Genomic DNA, 27,403 nt, shown 5'->3' on the forward strand with positions numbered 1-27,403 from the left:
CTAAACATAAATGCATATTTTGTAAATAATGTGTGAGTGTTGGAGTGTGCCCCTGGCTATCCGTACATTTTTAAAACAAGAAAATGGTGCCGTCTGCTTTGCTTATTATAAGGAATTTGAAATGATTTATACTTTTACTTCTACTTTCGATACTTTAAGCATATTTTAGCAACTTTTAATACTTTTAAACTTTTACTCAAGTAGTATTTTACTGGGTGACTTTCACTTTTACTTGAGTAACTTTCTATGAAGATATCGTCACTTTTACTCAAGTATGACTATTGGGTACTTTTCCCACCACTGCGGTATACAGAAACGTCGGTACTTTTTCGATACTAGAACATGAAAATTGGTTTGGTACTTGAATTTTGGTTACGTTCAGTACTTCTGTCAAAATGTATCTCACGGATCAACTCTATCAGCTCAGCGATGTCCCGTTATAGTGTGAGGCGCGTACCGTGCCTGCTACACTTACTCATTGCTAGCCTGCACTGGGAGTCTGGACTGCATCATGTTAGCTCCCCACTCTGCACAGAAGTTAACACACTTAAATAATGCGAAACGGCATGTTGAAACTGTTAATTACTGTTCTCAAAACAATGTCCATACAGGCTAGAACACTTTAAAATGCAAGAAGATACGGGTAGCATCAAGCTATGTAGGCTAACTTTGCTAGTTTACAGCGGAACCAAACATCAATTTACTACCGTAGTACTTTGTTTGTGATTTAACATGGAAACTTATTTCATGCCTTCCAGGTACAAAGGGAAGAAACAAAGGGGAATTCACCAATCTACAGGGTGTGGCTGCCTCCTCAGTAGGCCAGGTGTTGATAGCAGACAGCAATAACCAGTGTGTTCAGGTAAGGGAACTGGCTGGAGAATGCCATCTCTAGCTCTATTTCATTGATCATTAATTAAACCCGTGTCATTGGCGCGACTCAAGACCATGCCTGAATCCCAAATAGCACCCTATTCCTTAGTGCACTGCTTTTGACCAAGGCCTGTTGAGCTAATGCTCAGGCGTTACTGTTAGACCTAGCAGAGGTCTCAAGGCAAGGTTACTTGTCACACAAATGTAGTTCAGCCAACTACCTCACTAAAATCATTTGGCTTCAAAAGATAACTAGCAGTCATATAACGGATTGCAATAATAGATTGAGTTTACATCTCAAAGTGGTTAACATTGTACAGTAGAATGTTTTATATTCAGATGATACCAGTTGTTCAGGGTAGGATCAACAAACACATTATGCTTCTTCTCTTGGCCTGAGGGAAATATCTGAAGGAATTGTGGGATGCTGGTAGGCTGAGCACAATGACTCATCGTCGCTATTGAACATAATTCGCTTGGTGAGAGCTGCACTTTGTCATCTCCATGGAGACCAACCATCAGCTGTCCGTCCTCCCTTTAATGCATTTGAGTTGAAAAGGGCTGAGAATATGTTCCGTCAAATGAACATACAGGCGATGTTGATCTGTGGATTTACATGGCTTGAATACCAGATGAATAATGGAAATTGACAAAGGTTTTAATTTATTTATTTACTACAGCACACATTAATTTTGAGTCAGCAGGAATACGACTTTCCCAAAGCAGACCCTCTGTTCGGACCACCACCCAGGACAATGGATCTAATTCCAGTAGTCGACCCAAAACAGCGGAAGGGGCAGACGAAGCGGCCACCTGGTCAGGCTCCGTAGACGCGCACATCGCCCACCTCTCCCGAGTATACTACTAGCCAATGTCCAGTCTTGACAACAAGGTAGACGAAATTCGAGCAAGGGTTGCCTTCCAGAGAGACATCTCTGTTTCACGGGAAATATGTCTCTCTCGGGATATGATGGCGGAAATCGGTTAAGCCACCGGGCTTCTCCATGCATTGCGCCGACAGAGAAAAACACCTCTCTGGGAAGAGGAAGGGCGGGGGTGTATGCTTCATGATTAACGACTCATGGTGTAATCATAACAACATACAGGAACTCAACTCCTTCTGCTCACCGACCTAGAATTCCGTACAATCAATTCCGGCCATTTTACCTACCAAGAGAATCCTCGTCAGTTATAGTCACAGCTGTGTACATTCCCCCTCAAGCAGACACTAAGATGGCCATCAAGGAACTTCACTCGACAATATGCAAACTGGAAACCATATATCCTGAGGCTGCATTTATTGTAGCTGGGGATTTTAACAAAGCAAATTTGATAACAAGGCTACCTAAATTCTACCAGCATATTGATTGTGCTACACGCATGCGCAATACCCTCGACCACTGCTACTCCAACTTCCGCGATGCATACAAAGCCCTCCCCCGCCCTCCCTTCGGAAAATCCGACCACGACGCCATCTTGCTCCTACCGTCTTATAGGCAGAAACTCAAACAGGATGTACCAGTGACGAGAACCATCCAACACTGGTCCGACCAATCGGAAGCCACGCTTCAAGATTGTTTTGATCACACGGACTGGGATATGTTCCAGTCAGCCTCAGATAACAACATTGAGTGAGTTTATAAAGAAGTGTTATTGGAGATGTTGTACCCTCTGTGACTATTAAAACCTACCCTAACCAGAAACCGTGGATGGATGGCGGCATTCGCCAAAACTGAAAGCGCGATCCACCGCATTTAACCATGGACAAAGGTCTGGGAATATGACTGAATATAAACAGTGTAGTTATTCCCTACGCAAGGCAATCAAACAAGCGAAATGCCAGTATAGGGACAAGGTGGAGTCGCAATTCAACGGCTCAGACACGAGACGTATGTGGCAGGGTCTACAGGAAATCACAGACTACAAAAAGAAATCCAGCCACATTACGGACACCAACGTCACGCTTCCAGACAAACTAAACACCTTCTTTGCCAACTTTGAGGATAATACAGTGCCACCATTGCGGCCCGCTAACAAGGACTGCCCCCCCCCCCCCCCCCCCCCCCCCTCCTTCTCCGTGGCCGACTTGAGGAAAACATTTAAACATGTTAACCCTCGCAAGGCTGCTGGCCACTAGCACGTCCTCAGAGCATGCGCAGACCAGCTGGCTGGTGTGTTTACGGACATATTCAATCGCTCCCTATCCCAGTCTGTTGTCCCCACATGCTTCAAGTTGGCTACCATTGTTCCTGTACCAAAGAAGGCAAAGATAACTGAACTAAATTAGTACCGCTCCGTAGCACTCACTGGTCATCATGAAGTGCTTTGAGAGACTAGTCAAGGATCATATCACCTCCACCTTACCGGCCACCCTAGGACCCATCTCAGTTTGCATACCGTCCCAACAGGTCCACAGACGACCCAATCACCATCACACTCACACTGCCCTATCCCATCTAGACAAAAGGAATACCTATGTAAGAATGCTGTTCATTGACTACAGCTCAGCATTCAACACCATAGTACCCTCCAAGCTCATCATCAAGCTGGAGGCCCTGGGTCTCAACCCCACCCTGTGCAATTGGGTCCTGGACTTTGACGGGCCGCCCCCAGGTGGTGAAGGTAGGAAACAACATCTCCACTTCGCTGACCCTCAACACTAGGGCCCAACAAGGGTGCGTGCTTAGCCCCCACCTGTACTTCCTGTTCACCCACGACTGGCCATGCACGCCTCCAACTCAATCATCAAGTTTGCAGACGGCACAACAGTAGTGGGCTTGATTACCAACAACGACGGGACAGCCTACAGGGTGGAGGCAAGGCTCTCGAGAGGGTGGTGTGGTCTGCATAACACAATGTCGGGGGCTACCTGCCCTCCATGCCACCTACAGCACCCGATGTCACAGGAAGGCAAAAAATATCATCAAGGACATCACCACCCGAGCCACTGCCTGTTCACACCGCTACCATCCAGAAGGCGAGGTCAGTACAGGTGCATCAAAGCTGGGACAGAGAGGCTGAAAAACAGCTTCTATCTCAAGGCCACCAGACTGCTAAACAGCAACCACTAACTCAGAGGCCGCTGCCTACATTGGGTATCAGTGACTGGCCGCTTGAATAAATGGATCACTAGTCACTTTATACAATGCCACTCTAAATAATGCCACTTTAATAATGTTTACATATCTTACATTACTCATATCACATGTATATACTGTATTTTATACCATCTATTGCACCTTGCCTATGCCGCTCGGCCATCGCTCATCCATATACTTACATGTACATATTCTCATTCACCCTTTTATATTTGTGTGTATTAGGTAGTTGTTGGGGAATTGTTAGATTACTTGTTAGATATTACTGCACTGTCGGAACAAGAAGCGCAAGCATTTCACTACACTCGCATTAACATTTGCTAACCATGTGTTTGTGACAAATAACATTTGATTTGATTTGAATAAAAAAGAGCACTGACTATCCGTTGATTTAAGTTTTATATTTCAAAGCATTTTGACAATCAGATCAAATTCAGTCATGTGATTCAGCCCCGTGTTTCTTTCGCAGATTTTCTCTAACGACGGTCTGTTCAAGAGTCGCTTTGGGGTGCGTGGACGGTCTCCAGGGCAACTGCAGCGGCCCACAGGAGTGGCGGTGCACCCCAGCGGTGACATCATCATAGCCGACTACGACAACAAGTGGGTTAGCATCTTCTCCAGCGACGGGAAGTTCAAGGTGAGTTCAAAGTTTATACAATGCTGTCATTCATCCTGGAATCCACACTAGATATCGCTCTGTTCCACTTTACTGATTCAGTCTGGATCCGGAACCCTCAGTCTGGACCTGCCTTCATTGAAATCCTTTGTGCTGCTTTCTAGCTGCCCCAATTGTCGGTCCGAGTGCCTCTCTGTTGGAGCAGGTCCAGACTTCATCATTGAAGTGAAAACATTTTGAAATGGAGGGCTATTCAGTTTGGATTCCAGTCTTTTCCATCATATCAATAGCTGCTGTCAGAATTGCTTTATCCTAAGTGATGCTTTGGATGGCTGATACTTACTGATAATGGATAACTCAATGTGGGTATGCTTTCTAACTTAGTCTTTTTCTACCCAGCAGCACCTGAAAAATATGTTCCCATGCCACTATGAGACTTTGACGTTAGCCTGAATTGAAAATGTCAGCCTGAAACATTAACTTGCGAGAACCTGTTTGTTATTTCTTTATATAAAATAACCAACAGAAATACTGGGGTATTATCCACTGTCCCTCTATCTCAGAATAAGATTGGCTCGGGCAAGCTGATGGGCCCCAAAGGTGTGTCGGTGGACAGGAACGGCCACGTCATCATCGTGGACAACAAGGCATGTTGCGTCTTCATCTTCCAGCCCAACGGAAAGCTGGTCACCAAGTTTGGTAACCGCGGAAACGGCGACCGGCAGTTTGCAGGTACACTCAATGGTAATGGTGTTGCACTCCCCTCTCAGCTCCCTCTCTTTTGCTCTCACCAACAGCATGCGGAATGAGGACTCCCCCAGGCGAGTGACCTTTAGAACGTGACCGTGACCTTTCGAGCAAAAACATTAGATTTGATCAAGGGGGACTTCCCGCATGCTTTTCCTACTGTCTCGAAGCCCATTGCTTTTGTCAGTCATGCGTGTTTGTGTGTGTGTGTTTCCATTCAATTCAATGTTTCAATTTTAAATTAAATGCGTCAGGACGACCGGGCATGATGACTCCTTGCTGTCCCCAGTCCACCTGGCCTTGCTGCTGTTCCAGTTTCAACTGTTCTGCCTGCGGTTATGGCACCCTGACCTGTCCACCGGACGTGCTACCTGTCCCAGACCTGCTGTTTTCAACTCTTAATGATCGGCTATGAAAAGCCAACTGACATTTATTCCTGATTATTATTTGACCATGCTGGTCATTTATGAACATTTTGAACATCTTGGCCATGTTCTGTTATAATCTCCACCCGGCACAGCCAGAAGAGGACTGGCCACCCCTCATAGCCTGGTTCCTCTCTAGGTTTCTTCCTAGGTTTTGGCCTTTCTAGGGAGTTTTTCCCAGCCACCGTGCTTCTACACCTGCATTGCTTGCTGTTTGGGGTTTTAGGCTGGGTTTCTGTACAGCACTTCGAGATATTAGCTGATGTACGAAGGGCTATATAAAATAAACTTGATTTTGATTTGAAATTAACCCAACCTTATCTTAAAGGGGCAATCAGCAGTTGCTACATCCATTTTTGTACTTAATGATATATACCCATTGATTCTTGAAGAAAGTAACTTGTGCCTCATCAGCTTACTTCAACAGATATACCCCATCAGAACCCAAAATATAGCTTGTTTTACTCCAATGTTTGTAAACAAAGTAAATGTAAACAAACACTGTATAGCCTCAAAACATGATTAAAACTATACATATTGAATTTGAGTGGTTACATTTCTTCTGCTGCATCCCCCCCTCTTTTTACAGAAACAGTGGTGGGGAGTATGCTTTGTAATTGTTTCAACTGCTGATTGCTGCTTTAAAAAGGTATGGGTTAACCTTACCTAGACGTGAAAGAGTCCAGTGAATCACTTGTCACTTTATACAATGCACTCTAAATAATGCCACTTTCATAATGTTTACCTATCTTACATTACTCATATCATATGTATATACTGTATTTTATACGATCTATTGCACCTTGCCTATGCCGCTCGGCCATTGCTCATCCATATACTTACATGTAGGGTTGCACAGTTTGGGGAATATTCAGAGGTGGAATCTTTCCGTGGGAATTAACGGGAATATATGGGAATCAACGGAAATATATGCAAATTAATATTAATACCATTTAAATATAGATGTTTTTGCATTGGATATATTTACCATATCATATGGAGAAACAGAAAGGGAATATTGAATGATCCCAAATGATCCATCGCATCTCCCAAAAACGTTTTTAACATACATCTGTAAAATGATAGTCTAGAGACTAAAGCTTTGGTTGTCTTCCTCTCAGGCTTCCATGTCTTCTCCCTGGACCTCCTCAATGTCCACCTCTTGAACATCAGACTCTGAGGCCTCATCTTCATTGTTACTTTCCAACCTTGTGGATGATGGCTCGTTATCAGGCTCAAAAAGCCTCAAATTTGCCCGGATGGCCATACATTTTTCAACCCTTGTATTGGTCAGCCTGTTGCGTACTTTGGTGTGTGTGTTCCCAAACAAGGACCAGTTGCGCTCTGAGGCGGCTGATGTTGGTGGGATTTGGAGGATGATGGAGGCAACAGGGGAAAGAGCCTCAGATCCACAAAGTCCCTTTCACCAGGTGGCTGATGAGATATGTTGGCACGACTGCCATATTGCATCTCCATCCCAAAGCCCTTGCTTGGAAGTGTACTTCGCCAGACTGCCAAGAACCGAGACACGGTAGTGATGACACCATAGGCCTTGTTGATCTCTGCACCAGACAGGATTCTCTTGTCAACATACTTGGGGTCCAACATGTACGCTGCGGCGTGTATGGGCTTCAGGCAGAAGTCTTCACGCTTTTTGATGTATTTCAGAACTGCAGTTTCCTCTGCTTGGAGCAACAATGAAGTGGGCAGGGCAGTACGGATTTATTTTCTTACTTCTGCAAGCAGAGTCTGAACATCAGAATGGATGGCATTGTCTCCCTCAATCCGTGCAATGGCTACTGCTATAGGTTTCAGGAGTTTCAGGCTGCTTTACCGCTCTCTCCCAAAATACATCATCCAGGAGGATCCTCTTGATTGGGCTGTCCATATCGGCAGACTGTGATATGGCCATTTCTTGGAGAGACTCCTTCCCCTCCAGGAGACTGTCAAACATGATGACAACACCACCCCAACGGGTGTTGCTGGGCAGCTTCAATGTGGTGCTCTTATTCTTCTCACTTTGCTTGGTGAGGTAGATTGCTGCTATAACTTGATGACCCTTCACATATCTAACCATTTCCTTGGCTCTCTTGTAGAGTGCATCCATTGTTTTCAGTACCATGATGTCCTTGAGGAGCAGATTCAATGCATGTGCAGCACAGCCAATGGGTGCGATGTGAGGGTAGGACTCCTCCACTTTAGACTAAGCAGCCTTCATGTTCGCAGCATTGTCTGTCACCAGTGCAAATACCTTCTGTGGTCCAAGGTCATTGATGACTGCCTTCAGCTCATCTGCAATGTAGAGACCGGTGTGTCTGTTGTCCCTTGTGTCTGTGCTCTTGTAGAATACTGGTTGAGGCGTGGAGATGATGTAGTTAATTATTCCTTGCCCACAAACATTCAACCACCCATCAGAGATTGTAATACACTCTGCTTTCTCTATGATTTGCTTGACCTTCACTTGAACTCTGTTGAACTGTGCATACAGAAATTGAGTAGATAAAGCATGTCTGGTTGGAGGGGTGTATGCTGGGCGAAGAACATTCAGAAATCTCTTCCAATAGACATTGCCTGTGAGCATCAGAGGTGAACCAGTTGCATACACTGCTCGAGCAAGACATTCATCAGCATTTCTCTGGCTACGTTCCTCTATTGAGTGAAAAAAAACCTTCTGATTCCAGGAGGACCATGAGCTGTTGCTATCGATAAGGTGTCTGATTCATAATTTTCACCTCGAATAGAAGTAGAGGGACTTTTGTCAGAGGTTGCTTGTTGTGAGCGCTGAGGGAACTTTATGCACTTGGTCAGATGATTCTGCATCTTTGTTTCATTCTTTACATATGATTTGGCACAGTATTTGCAAATGTACACACCTTTTCCTTCTATATTAGCTGCAGTGAAATGTCTCCACACATCAGACGGTGCCCGTGGCATTTCCCTGTAAAGATTAGAAACAAATGAGTAAAAAAATAACCAAATAAAATTCCATGTAGCGATAAATAGTTAAGCAGTTAGATTAAACAACTCCTTTGTAAGATAAATGTTTTCAAAGTAAACATGTATGAAAACAGCTGAATTAACAGTCCTCAGTTAGCAGGCTCAAGCAAGCTAAAACCCACATGGTAGCAAAAACTAACTTGCTAACTTTTTTGATGAAGTTAAGCAAAATTCCCCAGTCTTAACTTCCCATGGAAAATTTTCGGAAAAATTACAGTAGTTTACCAGAAAGTTTCCAACCCTACTTACATGTACATATTCCCATTCACCCCTTTAGATTTGTGTGTATTACGTAGTTGTTGGGGAATTGTTAGATTACTTGTCCTCTCCTTGTAGCGGACCATCCTCTCCTTGTTTTGGTTCGTGAGGAACTTGACACGCTGAGCCTTGTGCTGGGGCCACATATATTGGCTTGGTGGACACAAAGGACCTCTGCCTTGCTAGCACACATGACCATCCTCCTGCAGCATCTTACCAGTCTGCCCCATGTAAAACGCTAGCTATTCTGTGGCGCAAGTGGGGACACTTTAGGCTGAGGAGTAAGCGCTACACTAGCAGCATTCCGTTTAATTTTGTTATGGCTCTTTCAGAAGTCTCCTTGAACGAAGGCATAGCCTTTAGACTGCCCATTCTCGTCACAAACCAGCTTACTGGACACAATGTCTGAAGGCAGATGGTCTTGTCCAGGTTCTTAACAAAAGTATTACCTACCCTGCTCTTTCTCAAGGATGGGTCATGCTGCGACCACATGATCTGCATAAGTTTTACATGGATGCTTTCAAAGTTTCTCGTGTCCAGGGCACGCTCTGTATTGGCTGAGCTAAGAAAGTTGACATATGTGCTTGTCAGTGAACAATGGGTGATTTGGTCCCTAACGACCTGGCGTCAGTAACCTCAGGATGAAGATCACCAATGTAAAGGGGAGGCTCTGGGGTTTCTGTAAAAGAGCCAACTTCGTAGATTTTTTTTTGTTATACTGAAATAACAAAACATGCCGAAAAGCTGCAATGTTGTTCAATGTACCCAGGTCAAAAATCCCAACCCACGGCCTCCCGAGTGGCGCAGCAGTCTAAGGCAATGCATTGCAGAGGCGTCACTCCAGACCCGGGTTCCATCCCAGGCTGTCGCAGCAGGCCGCGACTGGGAGATCCATGAGGTGGCGCACAATTTGCCCTGCGTCGTCTGGGTTAGGGGAGGGTTTGGCCAGCCGGGGATGTCCTTGTCCCATCGCGCTCTAACGATTCCTTGTGGCGGGCTGGGCGCATGCATTCTGACTTCGGTCGCCAGTTGTACTGCGTTTCCTCCGACACATTGGTGCGGCTGGCTTCCGGGTTAAGCGAGCAGTGTGTCAAGAAGCAATGTGGCTTGGCAGGGTCTTGTTTTGGAGGACACGTCTCTCGACCTTCGCTTCTCCCGAGTCCGTACGGGAGTTGCGGTGATGGGACAAAATTGTAACTACCAATTGGATATCACGAAATTTGGGAGAAAAAGCGGTAAAAAAAATCCCAACCTAAGGTTTGCAATGCTCCCACGTAGGGAAATGGAGCCTGCGAGAAGAGCCCTGTGGCTTCAGGGTATTCGGAGTGGGAGAGTGGGAAATGTGGGAACCCGGTGTCCAAGTATGCTACAAGTAGTTGTGTGTAGATCACAGGTATGACATTAAACTTATTTAGTATAGTCCGTTTGTTTGTGTTGTTGGTCTTGGCTAGCTTAATGTTCTTGTCGGTAGCTAGCTTGCACCATCATGAGGGAAGCCCTACAACATTACATTTTTCTAAGTAGTCCGGAGCAGGCAGTGTTCCGGAGCAGGCAGTAAAAAAAAAAAAGTAAAGTAATCTTTAGGCATGTTGTACTTTTCTTCCATGTAGTTTTGTAATTGACTAAAACAAGCAGACAACAAGAACATTGCGTTTGAAAAAGGTGTGAGCTGTGAGCCAATGGGGGTAACCTAGGTAACCACAGGTTGTTTTCCCCACCGGCGGCCTTGATGTTCTAATACCGACTGGGACTATCAAATATAATCTATCCAATACTTTCTTTATTGCATCAAAGTCAGAAATCATGATTTACATAGTAAATGTAAATAAATAAACAAAACAAATGAATAAAAAAATTAAAAATAAAAAAACACTGTAGGCCTAAGGATACACATAAATAGCAAATAACCTGTCAAAAACATCCAGTAGGGGAGAGTGGGGTAAGTTGAGCCGGTGCACCCGCACATTGACTCTGTACCAGTACCCCCTGTATATAGCCTCGCTATTGTTATTTTACTGCTCCTCTTTAATTGTTACTTTATTTATTTTTTGTTGTATTTTTCTTAAAACTGCATTGTTGGTTAAGGGCTTGTAAGTAAGCATTTCACTTTAAGGTGAATTATTCGGCGCATGTGACAAATATAATTTGATTTGATTAGATTTTTTATATTCATCATCACTCCGTCAAGGGAAATATAGTATTCTTTCTAACAAAAATATCTACATATATTTCAGGATGTTGTGTATCCCTGGAAATAATCAGAATTAAAGTAAGCATTACAGTTTTGAAAAGTAGTCTCTTGGCACTTGTTGAGCTGCGGGACAGGGTAAGTTAAGCCGCCTACACATTTTCTATACCGAATGAAATATGTGACCGACCGCCTTGATTCATCCAGTCTTATGTAGCAAAATTTCAAATGTTAAATTTTTTATTTTTACATTGGATAAAAGCAGAGAGACAGAGCTAAAAAATGGTATATCATACACTGCATTTGAGGAACAATGGGAAAGTAATTCTGCTTTTAAATTTGATAAACTTGTTACCTCACTTTTGAGAAAATGGCCTTTGAATGTTTTGCTACCAACTGGAGAGCTCTTCTTTGTCTACACCCATTCAGCATCGTTCACACCCTCTTAAGCTTTAGCCCGACCCATCTCTTTTAAGGGTTGATCCGAGCGTTCTGTACTAACAACAACAGCAGTCAAGCTAACTGGCTAACTTGCTAGCTACTTCAAAATGAGAGAACAGCTAACTGAATATTACTCGCCCTAGCAGAGCTGGTTAGGCTGTTTTTATCTTATCCAGAGCGTTGGTGACTGCAACTGTTCTGTCAGATTGTCCATTCTTAAATTCAGAGCGTTTCGCTCTCGGGAGTGTTCAGAGCGCACACTGGACGCTCTGGCCGATGAGTAGGGTTAATCTGAGCGTTCTGACCTCACAACGGCAGTCAAGCATCCAAGCGAACTTGCTAACATTGTCTAGCTTGCTAGCTACTTCCAGACACAAATGAGAACACCCTACTCTGACCATTTCACTTGCCCTAGGAGAGCTGGTTAGGCTGTTTTCAACAATTTAACGGTACACTAACTTGAAATATAAACGACTTTGTCAAAATTAGTAACATGTAATATCTGAAAATGTAGCTAGCTAGACTATTTTACTCGTATACATCATGGTTGGACACTTTTCCCTGTCACGGATGCCATGGTTGCTCATAGTTTCAAGATGTAATCCGGAGACAGGTGTTTTCTCCATCTCCTTAGCTATCATACTCTAATTCCACTGATTTCAAAACTCGGTCCTCCAGAAAGTGGAGATCAACACCTTTGCAGTTCTAAGCAATATAATATTTTTAAAAGCCACATTAGACAGGATTACCTACACATTCTAACGAGATCAAATAGACAGAAGCGCGCTATATGGCAGACCAATCCAAACTCATCTCTCGGCATGTCCAGCCCACTCATTATCTCAGCCAATCATGGCTAGCGGGAAGGTTGCTAGCTTTTTTTGTGGCTAAACCAACTAGACTTGTCATTTTAACAATTGTATTTGTATTTACAGATGGCATACAAGTTTGTTATTAAGGCACATGAAAGTTCACATGTTCCAGAAGGCATTTCTGCCAAAAAACGCATTTAGATAAAAAAAAAAAAAAAAAAAATTCAAATGGCTCCCGTGTGAAGTTGTGATCCGCGACATACGCCTAGTTTCCTGAAATGGGTCACATATTACAAGTACCATTTTAAAACCATGTCTCTTTATTTCCCAAACACAATTACGATCGCTTTTTTGTAAAAATAAAATGTACAAATAAAAAAAATGGGACCACTTTTTCCATATGGTTTCTTCCTTTACAGACTCCATGAAATGATAACCTTTCTTAAATATTTGTTCAAATTGTAAATGTTGTTTATGGTTTCCTAGAAACAAGGGTGACTCAACTGACCCCTTTGCTCAACTTACCCCACTCTTCCCTGTAGCTTTCCATTTCAGTTAAATACATGTCTTTTCATTTAAAAATGTGTTTATGATTATAGTTTATGATGATATTTACTTACAATTTAAAAGAAAAAAATACAAACAGTGAAATCAGTATCTACGTGTGTTTTGGCAGGCGTGTTTTGGCATGTCTTTCATAAACATATCACATCAAATGATACATTGTTTTAAATCAAGCCATTTTCGACTTTGTCAGCAGTGACAAAGTCACTACTAGTAGTAGTAGTAGTTTTATTGCATTTACATGTAGGCCGTGGTATGCCAGCTTAAAGCTGAATTATGTATACAGCACAAATGTAATTAAACAAGGAAACAAAAACAGTAATTCAGGAAGTCAGGATGGGAGCTGAAGCAGTTGGTCTTGATAATATCAAACAATGGCTTGAGCGGTGGGAGGCAGCATCACAGGGATGTGGATCAGGGCCAGACAGGTCCGGAGCTGTTTAGCAGCGCACCTCGACGTCCCCAGCCGTCCGTAGCATAGCCGCTTTACTTTTGTAGCCATTCCTCCATACAAACAAGTAGCACCCACTTGGGTGATTCCCTGGCGCCAAAAAGCTCACTATTCATCGGTAGTCCAGAGTAGGCTATGACAATGCTCATGTCTCTGCCATCACCACTTTCCTCTGTTTCGTTGTTTACATTGCTATAGTACATGCATTTAACCTTGCTCCTATCTCTCGGTTTGATCCAGGTCCTCACTTTGCAGCAGTGAACCATAACAATGAGATAATTGTTACAGACTTCCATAATCATTCTGTGAAGGTAAGACCATCTCATCAATTACAAATGATTTGTACCCTTGTGAAAAAAGTATGTCTATTTTCCCATAAAAAGTTTGTGTACCTTTCTGAAAAAAGTGTAACTTTTTTTTAAGGATGTGTACCCTTCTGAAAAATGATGTGCACCTTTCTGAAAAAGGGATATAATAATGAATAATTTATTCAACTTCTATAGCGCTTTTCATTACAAAAATTCTCAAAGCACTTGAAAAAGCTATAAAATAGTGTGTACACTTATTACTATGAGATTATTAACGAAGCACCAGTCCAGTATTGGACAAAAATTGTATTTAAGAAGACCTGGTTCATGAGTTATTTTACCAATAACTCTATAAGACTAACATTTTAACAATAGTAATTATTGGCTTATCTGAAGGTATGAATTCTTATGAGAATCAATTGGAGTTCTGTCATGAGTCTCTCTCTCCCATGGGTGAGGATCATAGGTGCCAGATCAGCTCGGCACAGGGCTGACAGACAGCCAGACCCCCCCCCCCCCCCCCTTCTCTCTCTTCCACAAGAGTTTTATGACTTAACAACCAGATCGTAAATACCTGGCAGAAACCCTCACTTCTGCTCTGTAGTATTGAGTTAAAAATCCTTTGTGTGTAGAGAGAGACTCTGGCCTTAATACTTTAACATCAAAAGATTGGACATTGAAACAATATTTCTAACATAAATGTGGGAAATGGTCAGGAGGGACTTAAAGAACAATCATGTCAGATCAGTTATTGTTCTGTGATATCATTAAATAATTTATAACGTAAACATTAACTTTAAGAGCTTTTACAATGTATATGTCAGAGTTACATCTAAATGTTGTAAAACGTATATGATTAAATATGAAACTATTTGTGAGAAGATGAAATGTAATTTTAGCCTTCTAAATGAGAATTGTTTTCATGTAAAGTTTTACCCAGTCAGTAACCGACCCCACGTGAGCACAGGCACAGGCATTATGCAAAAAGGATGGATGGAACATTTATAAAAGGACTCCTAATGAAATTTACATTGGACCAGTATACGGACGGTAAGCCGGACGTCACAGATGGTTTAAAACTACTAGACCAGAAAGCGTGGAGCTGTGGCTACACGTGTAAAACGGTTAGACTCTTCCAGAAAGAGAAAATGTTAAGATCCTCAAACTCAACAAAGAAGAAGACTAGACATGCACCGCCTGCAGCTCTGCATGTAACGTAGTTTAGGAAACTCGAGCGAAGACGAGAAAATAATATTGCCCTATCAAACGACCATTGGTACGTCTGATGTTTCCATTCTAACAGACACTTCCAGAACAAAAGGAAACCTACTACAACTACTAAGGACATGGTGACCTCTGGTGGACAACCAGAGACTTACACAACCAGAGACTTTCTGTCGAACTATTCGCCACAGACTGATCGGGCGAGTTCAACAGAGAGAGACAACAAAGACATACAAGCGTAAATATGTACATTGCATTTCTAAATCCGAATGAGCGGTTGTTAGGGTGCCAAATATCCATATTTACGATGAGCGTATTATTCAACTGTATGTACGATAGTTGAATTATTTTGTCTCTCCTTCTCCTACTCTTTCTTTCCTCACCACATTCATTGGGTAACCAGCCGTCATATTGGGTTAGTCCACTAGGGACTTTTCATTGCATTATGTAGTAATCAATGTATAAGCTATCCTGTGTGTTTATGTAATTCTGTGTGATTATTTAGTTAGTTAGTAAATAAATAATTAAGCCAATTTGTGTATCACTGAGTCATCATGTACAGTTGTGGCCAAAAGTTTTGAGAATGACAAATATTAATTTTAAAAAGTTTGCTGCTCCAGTGTCTTTAGATATTATTGTCAGATGTTACTATGGAATACTGAAGTATAATTACAAGCATCTCATAAGTGTCAAAGGCTTTTATTGACAATTACATGAAGTTGATGCAAAGAGTCAATATTTGCAGTGTTGACCCTTCTTTTTCAAGACCTCTGCAATTCGCCCTGGCATGCTGTCAATTAACTTCTGGGCCACATCCTGACTGATGGCAGCCCATTCTTGCATAATCAATGCTTGGAGTTTGTCAGAATTTGTGGGTTTTTGTTTGTCCACCTGCCTCTTGAGGATTGACCACAAGTTCTCAATGGGATTAAGGTCTGGGGAGTTTCCTGGCCATGGACCCAAAATATCGATGTTTTGTTCCCCGAGCCACTTAGTTATCACTTTTGCCTTATGGCAAGGTGCTCCATCATGCTGGAAAAGGCATTGTTCGTCACCAAACTGTTCCTGGATGGTTGGGAGAAGTTGCTCTCGGAGAATGTGTGGCTTCTTTGCTGCAGTGGCTTCTTTGCTGCCCTTCTTGACACCAGGCCATCCTCCAAAAGTCTTCGCCTCACTGTGCGTGCAGATGCACTCACATCTGCCTGCTGCCATTCCTGAGCAAGCTCTGTACTGGTGGTGCCCCGATCCCGCAGCTGAATCAACTTTAGGAGACGGTCCTGGCGCTTGCTGGACTTTCTTGGGCGCCCTGAAGCCTTCTTCACAACAATTGAACCGCTCTCCTTGATGTTCTTGATGATCTGATAAATGGTTGATTTAGGTGCAATCTTACTGGCAGCAATTTCCTTGCATGTGAAGCCCTTTTTGTGCAAAGCAATGATGACGGCACGTGTTTCCTTGCAGGTAACCATGATTGACAGAGGAAGAACAATGATTCCAAGCACCACCCTCCATTTGAAGCTTCCAGTCTGTTATTCGAACTCAATCAGCATGACAGAGTTATCTCCAGCCTTGTCCTCGTCAACGAGAGAATCACTGACATGATGTCAGCAGGTCCTTTTGTGGCAGGACTGAAATGCAGTGGAAATGTTTTTTGGGGGATTCAGTTTATTTGCATGGCAAAGAGGGATTTTGCAATTAATTGCAATTCATCTGATCACTCTTCATAACGTTCTGGAGTATATGCAAATTGCCATCATACAAACTGAGGCAGCAGTGTTGGGGAAATGTATATTTGTGTCATTCTCAAAACTTTTGGCCACGACTGTAGACTAGGGTTCGTGCAGATTTAACGGATTATGCAACGTTCAGAATGAGACTGATATGAGGTAATAATAATGAATGGATGACTAAGATAACGATATTCTGATACTCTTGAGTTAATTCGGTAAACGGTAACTCATTAAACAAACCTTTTCCGTGGTGCCCCAAGATTGCTAATGAGTTAATTGTTACATGATTAATTTAATCATCGTAATAATTAAACAGTTAATTGATTTGGTAAAATAATCATCAAAGCATTAATGGTAGTCACGTCACGACAGTGCTTTACCAGAAAACCAAGACAAACACAATTTCTTTATACAATCAACATTTAATAATACTAATAATCAATATATTTAAACAAAATGAGAATGATCATGAAAAGGTAGGAAATAGATTGGAAGACAAATGAAGACCTTGAGATCCTGAACATTAAATGATGTTGTACTCAGTCTGTGATCAAAGTCTGTTGTGGCTTCTTGATGGCTGCATGGCGGAAAACAAAGAAAGAAGATGGCTGTGTGTCCAGTCTTGTTGAATTGGGGTTCCTCCATCAGGTTGCTCCTTTGGTCCAGAGTTGGTGTCCTTATGCTTGTTGCTCTTCTCTGTTTGCTCCTTGCTTGAGTTGCAGACGCTGTGCTCTAATTGTCTTCTCCTTAAAATCTAGCGTTCTTCCCTTGAGCAAGGAAGTTAACCCACTGTTCCCCGGGTGTCCATGACGTGGATGTCGATTATGGCAGCCCCACGCACCTCTCCGATTCAGAGGGGTTGGGTTGAAGACTGTTAGCTTACGTGTACCGTTCAGGCTACGCTAGCTCTTTTAAGTCTTATGTTTTCTTCTGATACTAACTCTTCTTCGAAGCCTATTTAGTGCGTGGGCACTTCCTTCCCAATGTCTGTACTGGATTACAGGTATTATTCCCTAAAATAAACTTTTTCCCTAAATGATCAGTTACCAGTTCTGGCCATTAAAGGCAAAGGTCCAGGACCTATGGTCAGCCTGCTGGTGATGGAGGTCCAGAGTAAAGAGGGTAAGAGATAGGGGAGCAGAACTTTTATAGTCATGCTAGGTCACATGGTATCACCCCTAGGTGTCGAGCCATTTGTACGACCCATTGTCTTGGGGGGAGAAAATCTAAAGTTGGTTAAGCTCAATTCAACATTGTTTTCTGAATTGTTCAACATATGAAATTCAAACGACAAGGCTACAAAACAACAACAAAAAAACAATAAAATAAAACAGCTATAGGATAGAGTAGATCAGGAACAATAATTTTCAGACAGTGTTGAAAGTTGAGTGTTTCAATCCTCCAACAGGTGGAGTGACAATCAAGATGGAACCACATGGCTTGAACAGAGAAAGGAGGTCAATGGGGGAGAGATGAGCAGGTCCTCCGGAGACTGGCAGGCAGACAGCACAGTTCATTCTCCATTGAGAGTGAACTGTGGCGCCTTGTCGTCCCCCCCGCCATCTGACTGAGATTTTCTCCATAGCTGTTGACTCTCTGGTCTTGTAGCGTAGAAAGAGAAGAAGTTTGTTTTTGAGCTCTCCAGTCACTAAAGATATGATGACAGGCCGCTCATATGAAACCTCCCGAGATGACGTCACTGCCAGCTCGTCATGCATTAGTCTTCCTCATTGGGTCATAAGACCGTAGAAATAACAACAAAAAAATAGGTTGGGAGTTTTCAAATCTAAATACACTAACGTTAGCTAGCTAGCCTGGTAGCATTGTTAGCTATCATGAGACACTGATTTGCAATGAATTCATGGGCAGGAAACAAATAGACTTAATACAGATATAATCTATAAACATTTGGCTATTCAAAACCAAAAATAAAGAAAAAAGATTCCAACAAAAAAACATGTATGAATTAAATATTTACAAAATGTGCAGCAGCTCTCTGCCTAGGCGACCTCACGGCAAAATGGCACCCACCGAACCAAATGATATGTACCTTTTCTTTAAATAAAAAGGGATTGTGTACCCTTCTGAAAAAAGGATGTGTACCTTTTCTGCAGGTGTTCAACCCTGAGGGGGAGTTTCTTCTGAAGTTTGGTTCCAACGGGGAGGGGAACGGCCAGTTCAATGCCCCTACGGGGGTAGCGGTAGACATCAACGGCAACATCATCGTGGCAGACTGGGGCAATAGCCGAATACAGGTGAGGCCAAAGAGCATGGAAGTGAGACCAAGGTCAGGGAAGTGAGAGACCTTGTTTTGGTGTTAACTAAACTGTAAATGAGAAAATGAATACTGTCCCCTAGAATGCACTTTAAAGTATAATTTTATTATCAAATATTTTGATTAGATTTATTATATTTGCATCTAGAATAGTCAGTTAAATTTGGAATATGACTAATCTCTCTCTCAGGTGTTTGATGGCAGTGGTTCATTCCTCTCCTACATCAACACATCGGCAGACCCTCTCTACGGTCCCCAGGGCCTGGCCCTCACCTCCGATGGCCACGTGGTGGTGGCTGACTCTGGGAACCACTGCTTCAAAGTCTACCGTTACCTGCAGTAGCCCTCGCACACTTAGTGTACACACACGAAGACTTGCACACACACACCATCCTCAGTACGGAGTAAATGGGTGGATTTTCACTCATCCACTTCCCCCACTAATTCAATCCCGCCATCCAACACCGTGCCATACAGAACCTCTCTCTAGCCGTTCACCCTGACATGTGCCTCTGTAGCCTCCTTCATGACCTCTGACCTTTAACATTGTCCTCCACTGACCCCCTGGAGTTCACAAGAGCAACCCTGTATTTCCTCAAACTTTTTCTACTGTCGGCCATGGGGAAGAGGAAGAAGAGAACGAGAATTGGTGATGTGTTGTAGGTGGGAGGGACTATGATTGAGATCTCCGTGGATTGGAGGATGGAGATTTATTCGACTCGTTTCTGTCCCTGCCCCTAATGTGATATACAGAAGTAGTAGGGTGAAGTTGCTCCTAGATGCTGGTCTTGGGTCAGTTTAGCATTTTCCCCACCAATAGTTTAGGTTAGGATTGGTGGAGTGGAAGCTGATCCTAGATCTGAACTTAGGGGAAACTTCAACCCAGAGCTGATATACAATACATCCCTTTTGTTTAAAGGGATCCTTGTTGGGACAATGAGAAATGATAACTGGGTATCATGGTAAGGTTGGACCAATTCTTCCTTTTGTTATTTATTGTTGTGACATGGCACTTGATGTAAAACTGGAAATTAAGGTTTATCATGCAAGTATGGAGGTTGTTGCTAATATATGTTGACAGTCACCAATGTGTATGGAAGTGAGATTGAAGGGAAGTAAAAATCTAAAATAAAGTGCCTGGACTTTGATCACAGACTAGCTTCAAAAATATGTCTCATTCCCCAATTTTAATCAATTAGATTGTTTCACTTTCTTGGCATCCCATGATTATTATTTGGCATCAATGATCACCACAAAGTAATCTCCGGGTAAAGTAGCTTCTAGTCAAATGTTCTCAGTGAAAATGAGTTCTCTACCCACCTCACCTGTTCAATTTCATACATATAGGACCTAAAATATAATCAGGGTATTTTTAAAGCATGGTATTTATAACAAGTGCATGCAACGCTGTCCAAAAACCTTCCCACAAACATGTGTAAATCATTCACCAACATATGCGAAACGTTTGTCAAAGAAGCTATCGAAGCTATCGTAGTTTGGTATCAGATGACACATTTTGTGACATTGCCCAATTGTTACATTCTGCTTAGGAGATAGTTCTTCGTGGGAGTGCTTTTTTCAATCTACACACCACCACTTGATATTTACATATATTAACAATAAGGATTTCACATACTGCTCAATGTATGATATAGTATCTTATCTCCTCTAGTCCAGTGGTTTTACACTTTGCTTCTCTTCCACAATAATAACAGACTAGGTATTGTTGCTCAATGCAAAATAGTGTGTGTGCGTGCGCACGCGTGGTGTAAAATACAATGAGGGACACTTAACATTAAACTCTTTATGATACTACTTATGATGGCTCAAAGCATTCTGGGATGTTTAGTTCACTTTCAATCAGTCCTGGAAATGAAAAATGTAGTTATACATGTGTTATTCTTGCTACTCTGCACTGTAGGTCATTGTAGAACTGTTAGAAACAATAACGACGATATTGAGACTGATATTACAAACCTGTCATCTCTTACCTCCCATCCTCAATTGTTGTGCCCTTTTGTCTGTTGTCACAACTATTGATACTACTCAGGTGTAGTATTCTGATACTGTAGCTGACACTGTCTAATAGTATATCTAAAAAACCATACAATGGCTTAACAGTCGAGATGCAATCTGTGTGAATACACTGCGCTCTGTTCAAAAGGGTAATTAGCCTACATCTTAATAGGTTCAGCCTTAAAAAAATGCTCTCCTTATCTTTTTTTTTCTTCATGCATCTGTTTTGATTAATTTAGATTAGAAAGCACTTGACTGAATTCATTAGTTTCAAGCAGCCATTTTGTATTTGTCCTTAAGTTTTTTGTTTTCCTCGTCCATGTTGATACCCTGATGCCAATGGAAGAAGGGCCCATATTCTGTATGTTTAGCTCTCAGTAATGCAGCAAGTGTGATATGCAATTTGAACATATTTGTACAGAAACTACGTTTTAGTGGCATTGCAATGACTGTGCTGTTCCATTCCACCCCCAAAATGTGTATGTAAAACGTTTTTGAAAATGGTGTATTGTTGCAAGTGTTATGAATGTCATACATTCCAACTTTACACAACACCCTGTTAAAAATTGCAGTGCTATTCCCCTTTCAAAAAAAGTATTTGATCCCCTGCTGATTTTGTACGTTTGCCCACTGACAAAGAAATGATCAGTCTATAATTTTAATGGTAGGTTTATTTGAACAGTGAGAGACAGAATAACAACAAAAAAATCATGTCAAAAATGTTATAAATTGATTTGCATTTTAATGAGGGAAAAACACTGGGTAGTGGAGGGTAAACTCACCTTTTTTAACACCAAGCCGGACAAGCCCGTGCGCATCGCAAAATACATTTACGCAGACACACACCAACGAGCATATGCGTTGCCAGGCGCTAATAGGCTGACCACACCACTCGCGTTGCAAAATAAATTTAGAAATCTATGTTATTCAATTATTGCACCACACTGCTCGGCGGTCTGCGTTGCCAAGGGCTAAAAATAGAACTCCTTTCTATTTCTGATGCAGATCGCGGTGCAAGTCCTGCCTTTCCCATCTCCTCATTGGTTTATAGAAGCAGGTACCCAAGTGCCATCTCCTCATTGGTTATACCCACGTGGGTGATTGAAAGACGAGGTCAGTGGCCGTAATGCACCTAATCTATGAAAGTTGCCAATTGCAATATAAAGTCAAGAGAAGAAAAAGCCTGGAAGGAAGAGAGATGACTACAAACGATTCGATTGACAGTTTTATGTGTGGATTAATTTTCGTAGAGGACCTTGTGCATTTCAGGTAAAATAACAACTCAATATGTATATCCCAGGACAAATTAGCAACAGCAAGCTATCTATCTAAATAGGACAAATTAGCTAGCTAAATTGCCATAATGTTTAATGCTTTTCGACCTGTCCCCAAATTAATATAATTGGTCCCCAAATTAATATAATTGGTTGAGTTTGTTTTGATATTTCAACCTGTGTGATCGCTTTTGGTGTGGGGGACAAAATCAATTGGCGCACTTGGGCATAGCACCCACCTTTTGCAGAAAATGCATTGAAAGTATAGGGAGCGTTCACCGCGACCTGCGATCAGAGTTTACTTGCCACTTTTTTTCCCCACCACTACATCACTGATTATAACCATAGTCAGTCTCTCCAGGATTTCGCAAAATTTTGGGGATTTCTGCAGCTTTTCTGAATTTCATTTAGCGAAAAAAAAAAATCACACGTTAATTTCACAAAGCAACAAAAGTCACATGTGATTTTAAGCAGAATACATCATACAAAAACAATTAGAAACATCTAAAGTGCTCAATTCTGTTTATTTTCCTGAACAAACAGCTCTGTCATAATCCACTCACACACCTCTCCATCAGGCTTGGGGCTTGCTATCAACGAGATGCACCTCCCATTCCTACGGACTCTCTCTCTCCCTCTTAAAAAAACCCAAATAGGTTCAAAGCTGATCAATCACTTTCAATTTGATGATCGATATTTCTTTCAAATAAGTTGTCTTCAAAATTCTTGATTGTGATTTTTCTTCTGAAAGGGTCGTAAGGGAGATAAAGAACAGAACACGGAAAAATAGAGTTGTGGTTGATTGTTATTACATTTCTAAAAAATCCAGAAAGATTGTGCCTTCGTGATCCGTATTAAGTTTTGGAGTTTAAAACGGCAATGCTGACAAATTGCACTCAGCGCTTTGAGCAGCGTTCTCCATTGACAGACTGGGGAGAGCAGAGTGCCGACCACTTTCGTGCGAAGATGATGGCTGATTATTGATGGCTGACAGGCAGTACAATAAACAGAAATCAATCTCATTTGCCAACAAAAATAACAGCTAACGACAGTGCGAAACAATTTCCAAATGTTTTTGGAATCTAGAGAAAGTCGACAATCAACAGTCACTTCAAATCAGCAAAGCATATGAGAACGTTAGAACAGTTCCCACAGCAGCTGCAGATCACCATGACTGAAGTGGTAGCAGGGAAGACTGGCAAATGCTGAAAGACTCAAGGTGAGTGGCGTTTTACTCAAACTTTTACTCCGCTAACCTTAGCTTTAGTAGAGTGGTCGTTTCGCACTGTCGTTAGCTGTTATTTTTGTTGGCAAATGAGATTGATTTCTGTTCATTGTACTGCCTGTCAGCCATCAATAATCAGCCATCATCTTCCCACGTGAATACGCTGACAGGCCAGGGGGAAAAAACGTTGTTGACGTGTATTTGGATTGGGCCATTTTCCACGGTAACAGTGCAGTAATTGGTCAAAATTACGAACCCGCTTTTGATTGAACCCTTTTATGCGCTGAAAGTGCGGGAATTTGTTAAAATTGCGAGCTCTCGCGCAATATGCGCGGTTTGGTTGATTTTTTTGGATTGAATTATGCGTACTCAGAATCCTGGAGGGACTGCATAGTAGGCTGTACTGTGTAGGACTGTAGCTCTCCTAAACTGACAACAGATGGCGCCAGGGTATGAGAGGTGAGTTTAATATCCCGCCCCCCTTCCCTCGTTGACAACCTTTGAATTACCGCGGGAAACTCATTGCTTGCACTGTATCACTGAAGCCGGAGAAACTCAGTCCGTGAAGGTTATTTACATTGCAAAATGGTAAGTTAGTTAAACCTTTTCACAGTCAACACCCTTACTCCCAGTCAATTGCACACTGGCTAAATGGCATAGCTAGATAGAGTTCAACCAAAGCTTCTTCAACTGGCTAACTTGCTAGCACACTTACATAAAGCTAACTAGCATGTATGCTAGCTTCGCATGTCTCTTTGCAACAACAGAAAATAACCAGTTAGTCCATGTGCTAGCTAGGACGTTATGTGGTTGGCGTTTATTTATGTTCACATGCTCCTTCGAGCTTGTCTGCCAGTGTATAAATAAGCCGCTTGCCACGGCCCCTCAGCGAAAGTCTGCAAAGCTTCATTGCCACTAATATATCAAGAGGCACATTATGTTTTAAACGGGGAGGGGTTGCAATGTCAACCCCACCTCTGTTTTCGGTAAATAGCTGAGGGATGGAGAGATGTAGACAAATACTTTCTGTTTGATCCGAAATTGTGGTCGGATGCTTCGTATGGAAGGTATGACGCAATTTGTGGAGGCTTGAAGAGGTCAAATCAAGCTCTGTACCACATCGCCGTGTGCCTCTAAAATGTTGTAATAATGTGGAGGGCCCCGAATTGACATGATTGGTTAACGATAGGTGGGGACCGGAGGTCCAGTATAAACAAACTGACTTCCTATGCAATAGTTCGGCTCCGCTAAGCGCAAGAAGTATGACAGCCCTGAAGTCTGCAGCACCCTGAAGTCTGCAGCATCTCACTAAATGCTGTATGGCCACTTCAGACGTCGGATGCAAGGACTGACCATCCATGAGATTAACATTTATAGTTTTATCCATGTTCTGAGGCTATACATTTTTTTAAAGTTATATTTGTGGTTATGATGGTGTATGACAGTTGAACTAGGATCATGAGGCATTTAAAAGTTCATTCATTCATTCATTGATTGATTCTTGAAGAATTGTTGAAAGTCAATGCATGTACCGATTACAGATTGCCACATTACAACTGACTTGTTTTATTTCTTCTGTATTTTTGTTTTGCAGTCCAAAAAAAAAGGTCTCAGTCTTGAGGAGAAGAGGACTCGCATGATGGAGATTTTCTTTGAGACAGTGAGTTAAAAGGATAGTTCACCAAAATGACATATCGGTGTCTTTGCTAATCGGTTCCATAACGTGAATGGGATTTCTGCCACAAATTCTTAAACGTTAGCATGTGGAAACAGTGCCAGGGAAACTAAACCAAAGCATGAATTGCTAGGGACCCCAAGGGGTGCACATTTTTGATTTTGCCCTAGCGCTTCACAGCTGATTAAAATAATCAACCAATCATCAATCATTGACAGTTTGAATTAGTTGTGTAGTGTTACGGCAAAATTGCTGGCCTGCAGGGTAAGGAAACCAATGTAACTTTGGTGAACTCTCCCTTTAATAATTTGACACTTAGGTGTATTTCATAACACAAATGCCGTTTCACTTCAAGCTGTGTATGGAGGTCCAAGAGTATCCATGGAGAGTAGCAAGATTGTGGGAGTTTTGAGTCAGTTGGTGAAACCGAGGACTGGTTTCGTGTCGCAGTTAGAAAGCTGCCGCTGATGCCAGGGTTGGCTATGACACCTGAGCTAAAGTAAACAGACCATACATAGCACCTTGAGCGTGCCTCCATCTCTCAGACACACACACACACACCGGCTCTCCCTCTAGTGTGAAACACTCTCTGACATGTTGGGGCAGGGAACTTGGTTTCCAAGGTGGGGTTAACCAGTAGAAGAGGTTTTCAGGACAATGCATGCTGTATTGCTGATTCAGAGTAAAGTTGCGGTTGAATAACGGAAACTGGGTTACTGCGATTTCCCACCCAAACCAACTCCCTTTTCCCGGGATAAATAACTGCTAGAAACCGGACGTCTTTCTAAGGTTTAAAACCATAGAAATACTTAATCACATGTTTGATCATGAATTATAGGCCTATACCGGTTTTTGATATCCTTTAACGTTTTCCATGCCCTCTTTGATTTGAAGAAAAACCAATAAATGTCAGTTTTCACTGTCTTTTCAAGAAACAACAAACTACAATCTAAGCTAGATGCCCTCAATCTCACACAAATTATCAAGGAACCTACCAGGTACAACCCCAAATCCGTAAACATGGGCACCCTCTTAGATATCACCCTGACCAACTTGCCCTCTACATACGCCTCTGCTGTTTTCAACCAGGATCTCAGCGATCACTGCCTCATTGCCTACGTCCGTTATGGGTCCACGGTCAAACGACCACCCCTCATCACTGTCAAACGCTCCCTGAAACACTTCAGCGAGCAGGCCTTTCTAATCGACTTGGCCCGGGTATCCTGGAAGGATATTGACCTCATCCCGTCAGTAGAGGATGCCTGGTTGTTCTTTAAAAGTGCCTTTTCTCACCATCTTAAATAAGCATGCCCCTTTAAAAAAGAAATTGAACTAAGAACAGAAACAGCCCTTGGTTCACTCCAGACTTGACTGCCCTTGACCAGCACAAAAACATCCTGTGGCACACTGTACTAGCTTCGAATAGTTCCCGCGATATGCAACTTTTCAGGGAAGTCAGGAATAAATATACACAGTCAGTTAGGAAAGCAAAGGCTAGCTTTTTCAAACAGAAATGTGCATCCTGCAGCACTAATTCCAAAACGTTTTGGTAGACTGTAGAGTCCATGGAAAATAAGAGCACCTCCTCCCAGCTGCCCACTGCACTGAGGCTAGGAAACACTGTCACCACCGATAAATCCACGATAATCGAGAATTTCAATAAGCATTTCTCCACGGCTGGCCACGCTTTCCACCTGGCTACCCCAACCCTGGCCAACAGCTCTGTACCCCCCGCAGCAACTGGCCCAAGCCCCCCTGCTTCTCCTTCACCCAAATCCAGACAGCTGATGTTCTGAAAGAGCTGCAAAATCTGGATCCCCACAAATCAGCTGGGCTAGACAATCTGGACCTTCTCTTCCTAAAATTATCCACCGCCATTGTTGCAACCCCTATTACTAGTCTGTTCAACCACTCTTTCATATCGTCTGATATTCCTAAAGATTGGAAAGCGGCCGCAGTCATCCCCCTCTTCAAATGGGGAGACATTCTAGACTCAAACTGTTAGACCTATATCCATCCTGCCCTGCCTTTCTAAAGTCTTCGAAAAGCCAAGTGAACAAATAGATCACCGACCATTTCGAATCCCTCCGCTATGCACTCCGGTTTCCGAGCTGGTCACGGGTGCACCTCAGCCACGCTCAAGGTCCTAAACGATATCATAACCACCATCGATTAAAAAAAATAAACAGTTCTCGGCCCGACTCTT

The 27,403-nt window shown here is 42.5% G+C and overlaps 2 protein-coding genes across 3 annotated transcripts in view; both read left to right on the plus strand.

Moving 5' to 3' along the window:
• The window catches only part of LOC120035152 (tripartite motif-containing protein 2-like), a 48,276-nt gene extending 26,749 nt beyond the window's left edge, over nucleotides 1-21,527 (plus strand). The window contains exons 7-12 of one of the 2 annotated variants that reach the window (XM_038981960.1): nucleotides 759-862; nucleotides 4,441-4,608; nucleotides 5,151-5,331; nucleotides 13,711-13,781; nucleotides 18,847-18,987; nucleotides 19,198-21,527. In XM_038981960.1, the coding sequence (XP_038837888.1) occupies nucleotides 759-862; nucleotides 4,441-4,608; nucleotides 5,151-5,331; nucleotides 13,711-13,781; nucleotides 18,847-18,987; nucleotides 19,198-19,350 (818 nt within the window). In that variant the 3' untranslated portion in view covers nucleotides 19,351-21,527. The remainder of the gene's footprint in view (nucleotides 1-758; nucleotides 863-4,440; nucleotides 4,609-5,150; nucleotides 5,332-13,710; nucleotides 13,782-18,846; nucleotides 18,988-19,197) is intronic. The other variant, XM_038981961.1, reaches the window with a different exon arrangement.
• A 2,110-nt stretch (nucleotides 21,528-23,637) lies between these two features.
• LOC120035171 (meiotic nuclear division protein 1 homolog) overlaps nucleotides 23,638-27,403 on the plus strand; it is a 34,568-nt gene continuing 30,802 nt past the window's right edge. Inside the window, exons 1-2 of the mRNA XM_038981994.1 lie at nucleotides 23,638-24,110; nucleotides 25,117-25,182. Of these exons, the coding sequence (XP_038837922.1) occupies nucleotides 24,108-24,110; nucleotides 25,117-25,182 (69 nt within the window). The 5' untranslated portion in view covers nucleotides 23,638-24,107. The remainder of the gene's footprint in view (nucleotides 24,111-25,116; nucleotides 25,183-27,403) is intronic.

This window comes from Salvelinus namaycush, chromosome 42, assembly GCF_016432855.1.
Source record: "Salvelinus namaycush isolate Seneca chromosome 42, SaNama_1.0, whole genome shotgun sequence".
NCBI lineage: Eukaryota > Metazoa > Chordata > Actinopteri > Salmoniformes > Salmonidae > Salvelinus > Salvelinus namaycush.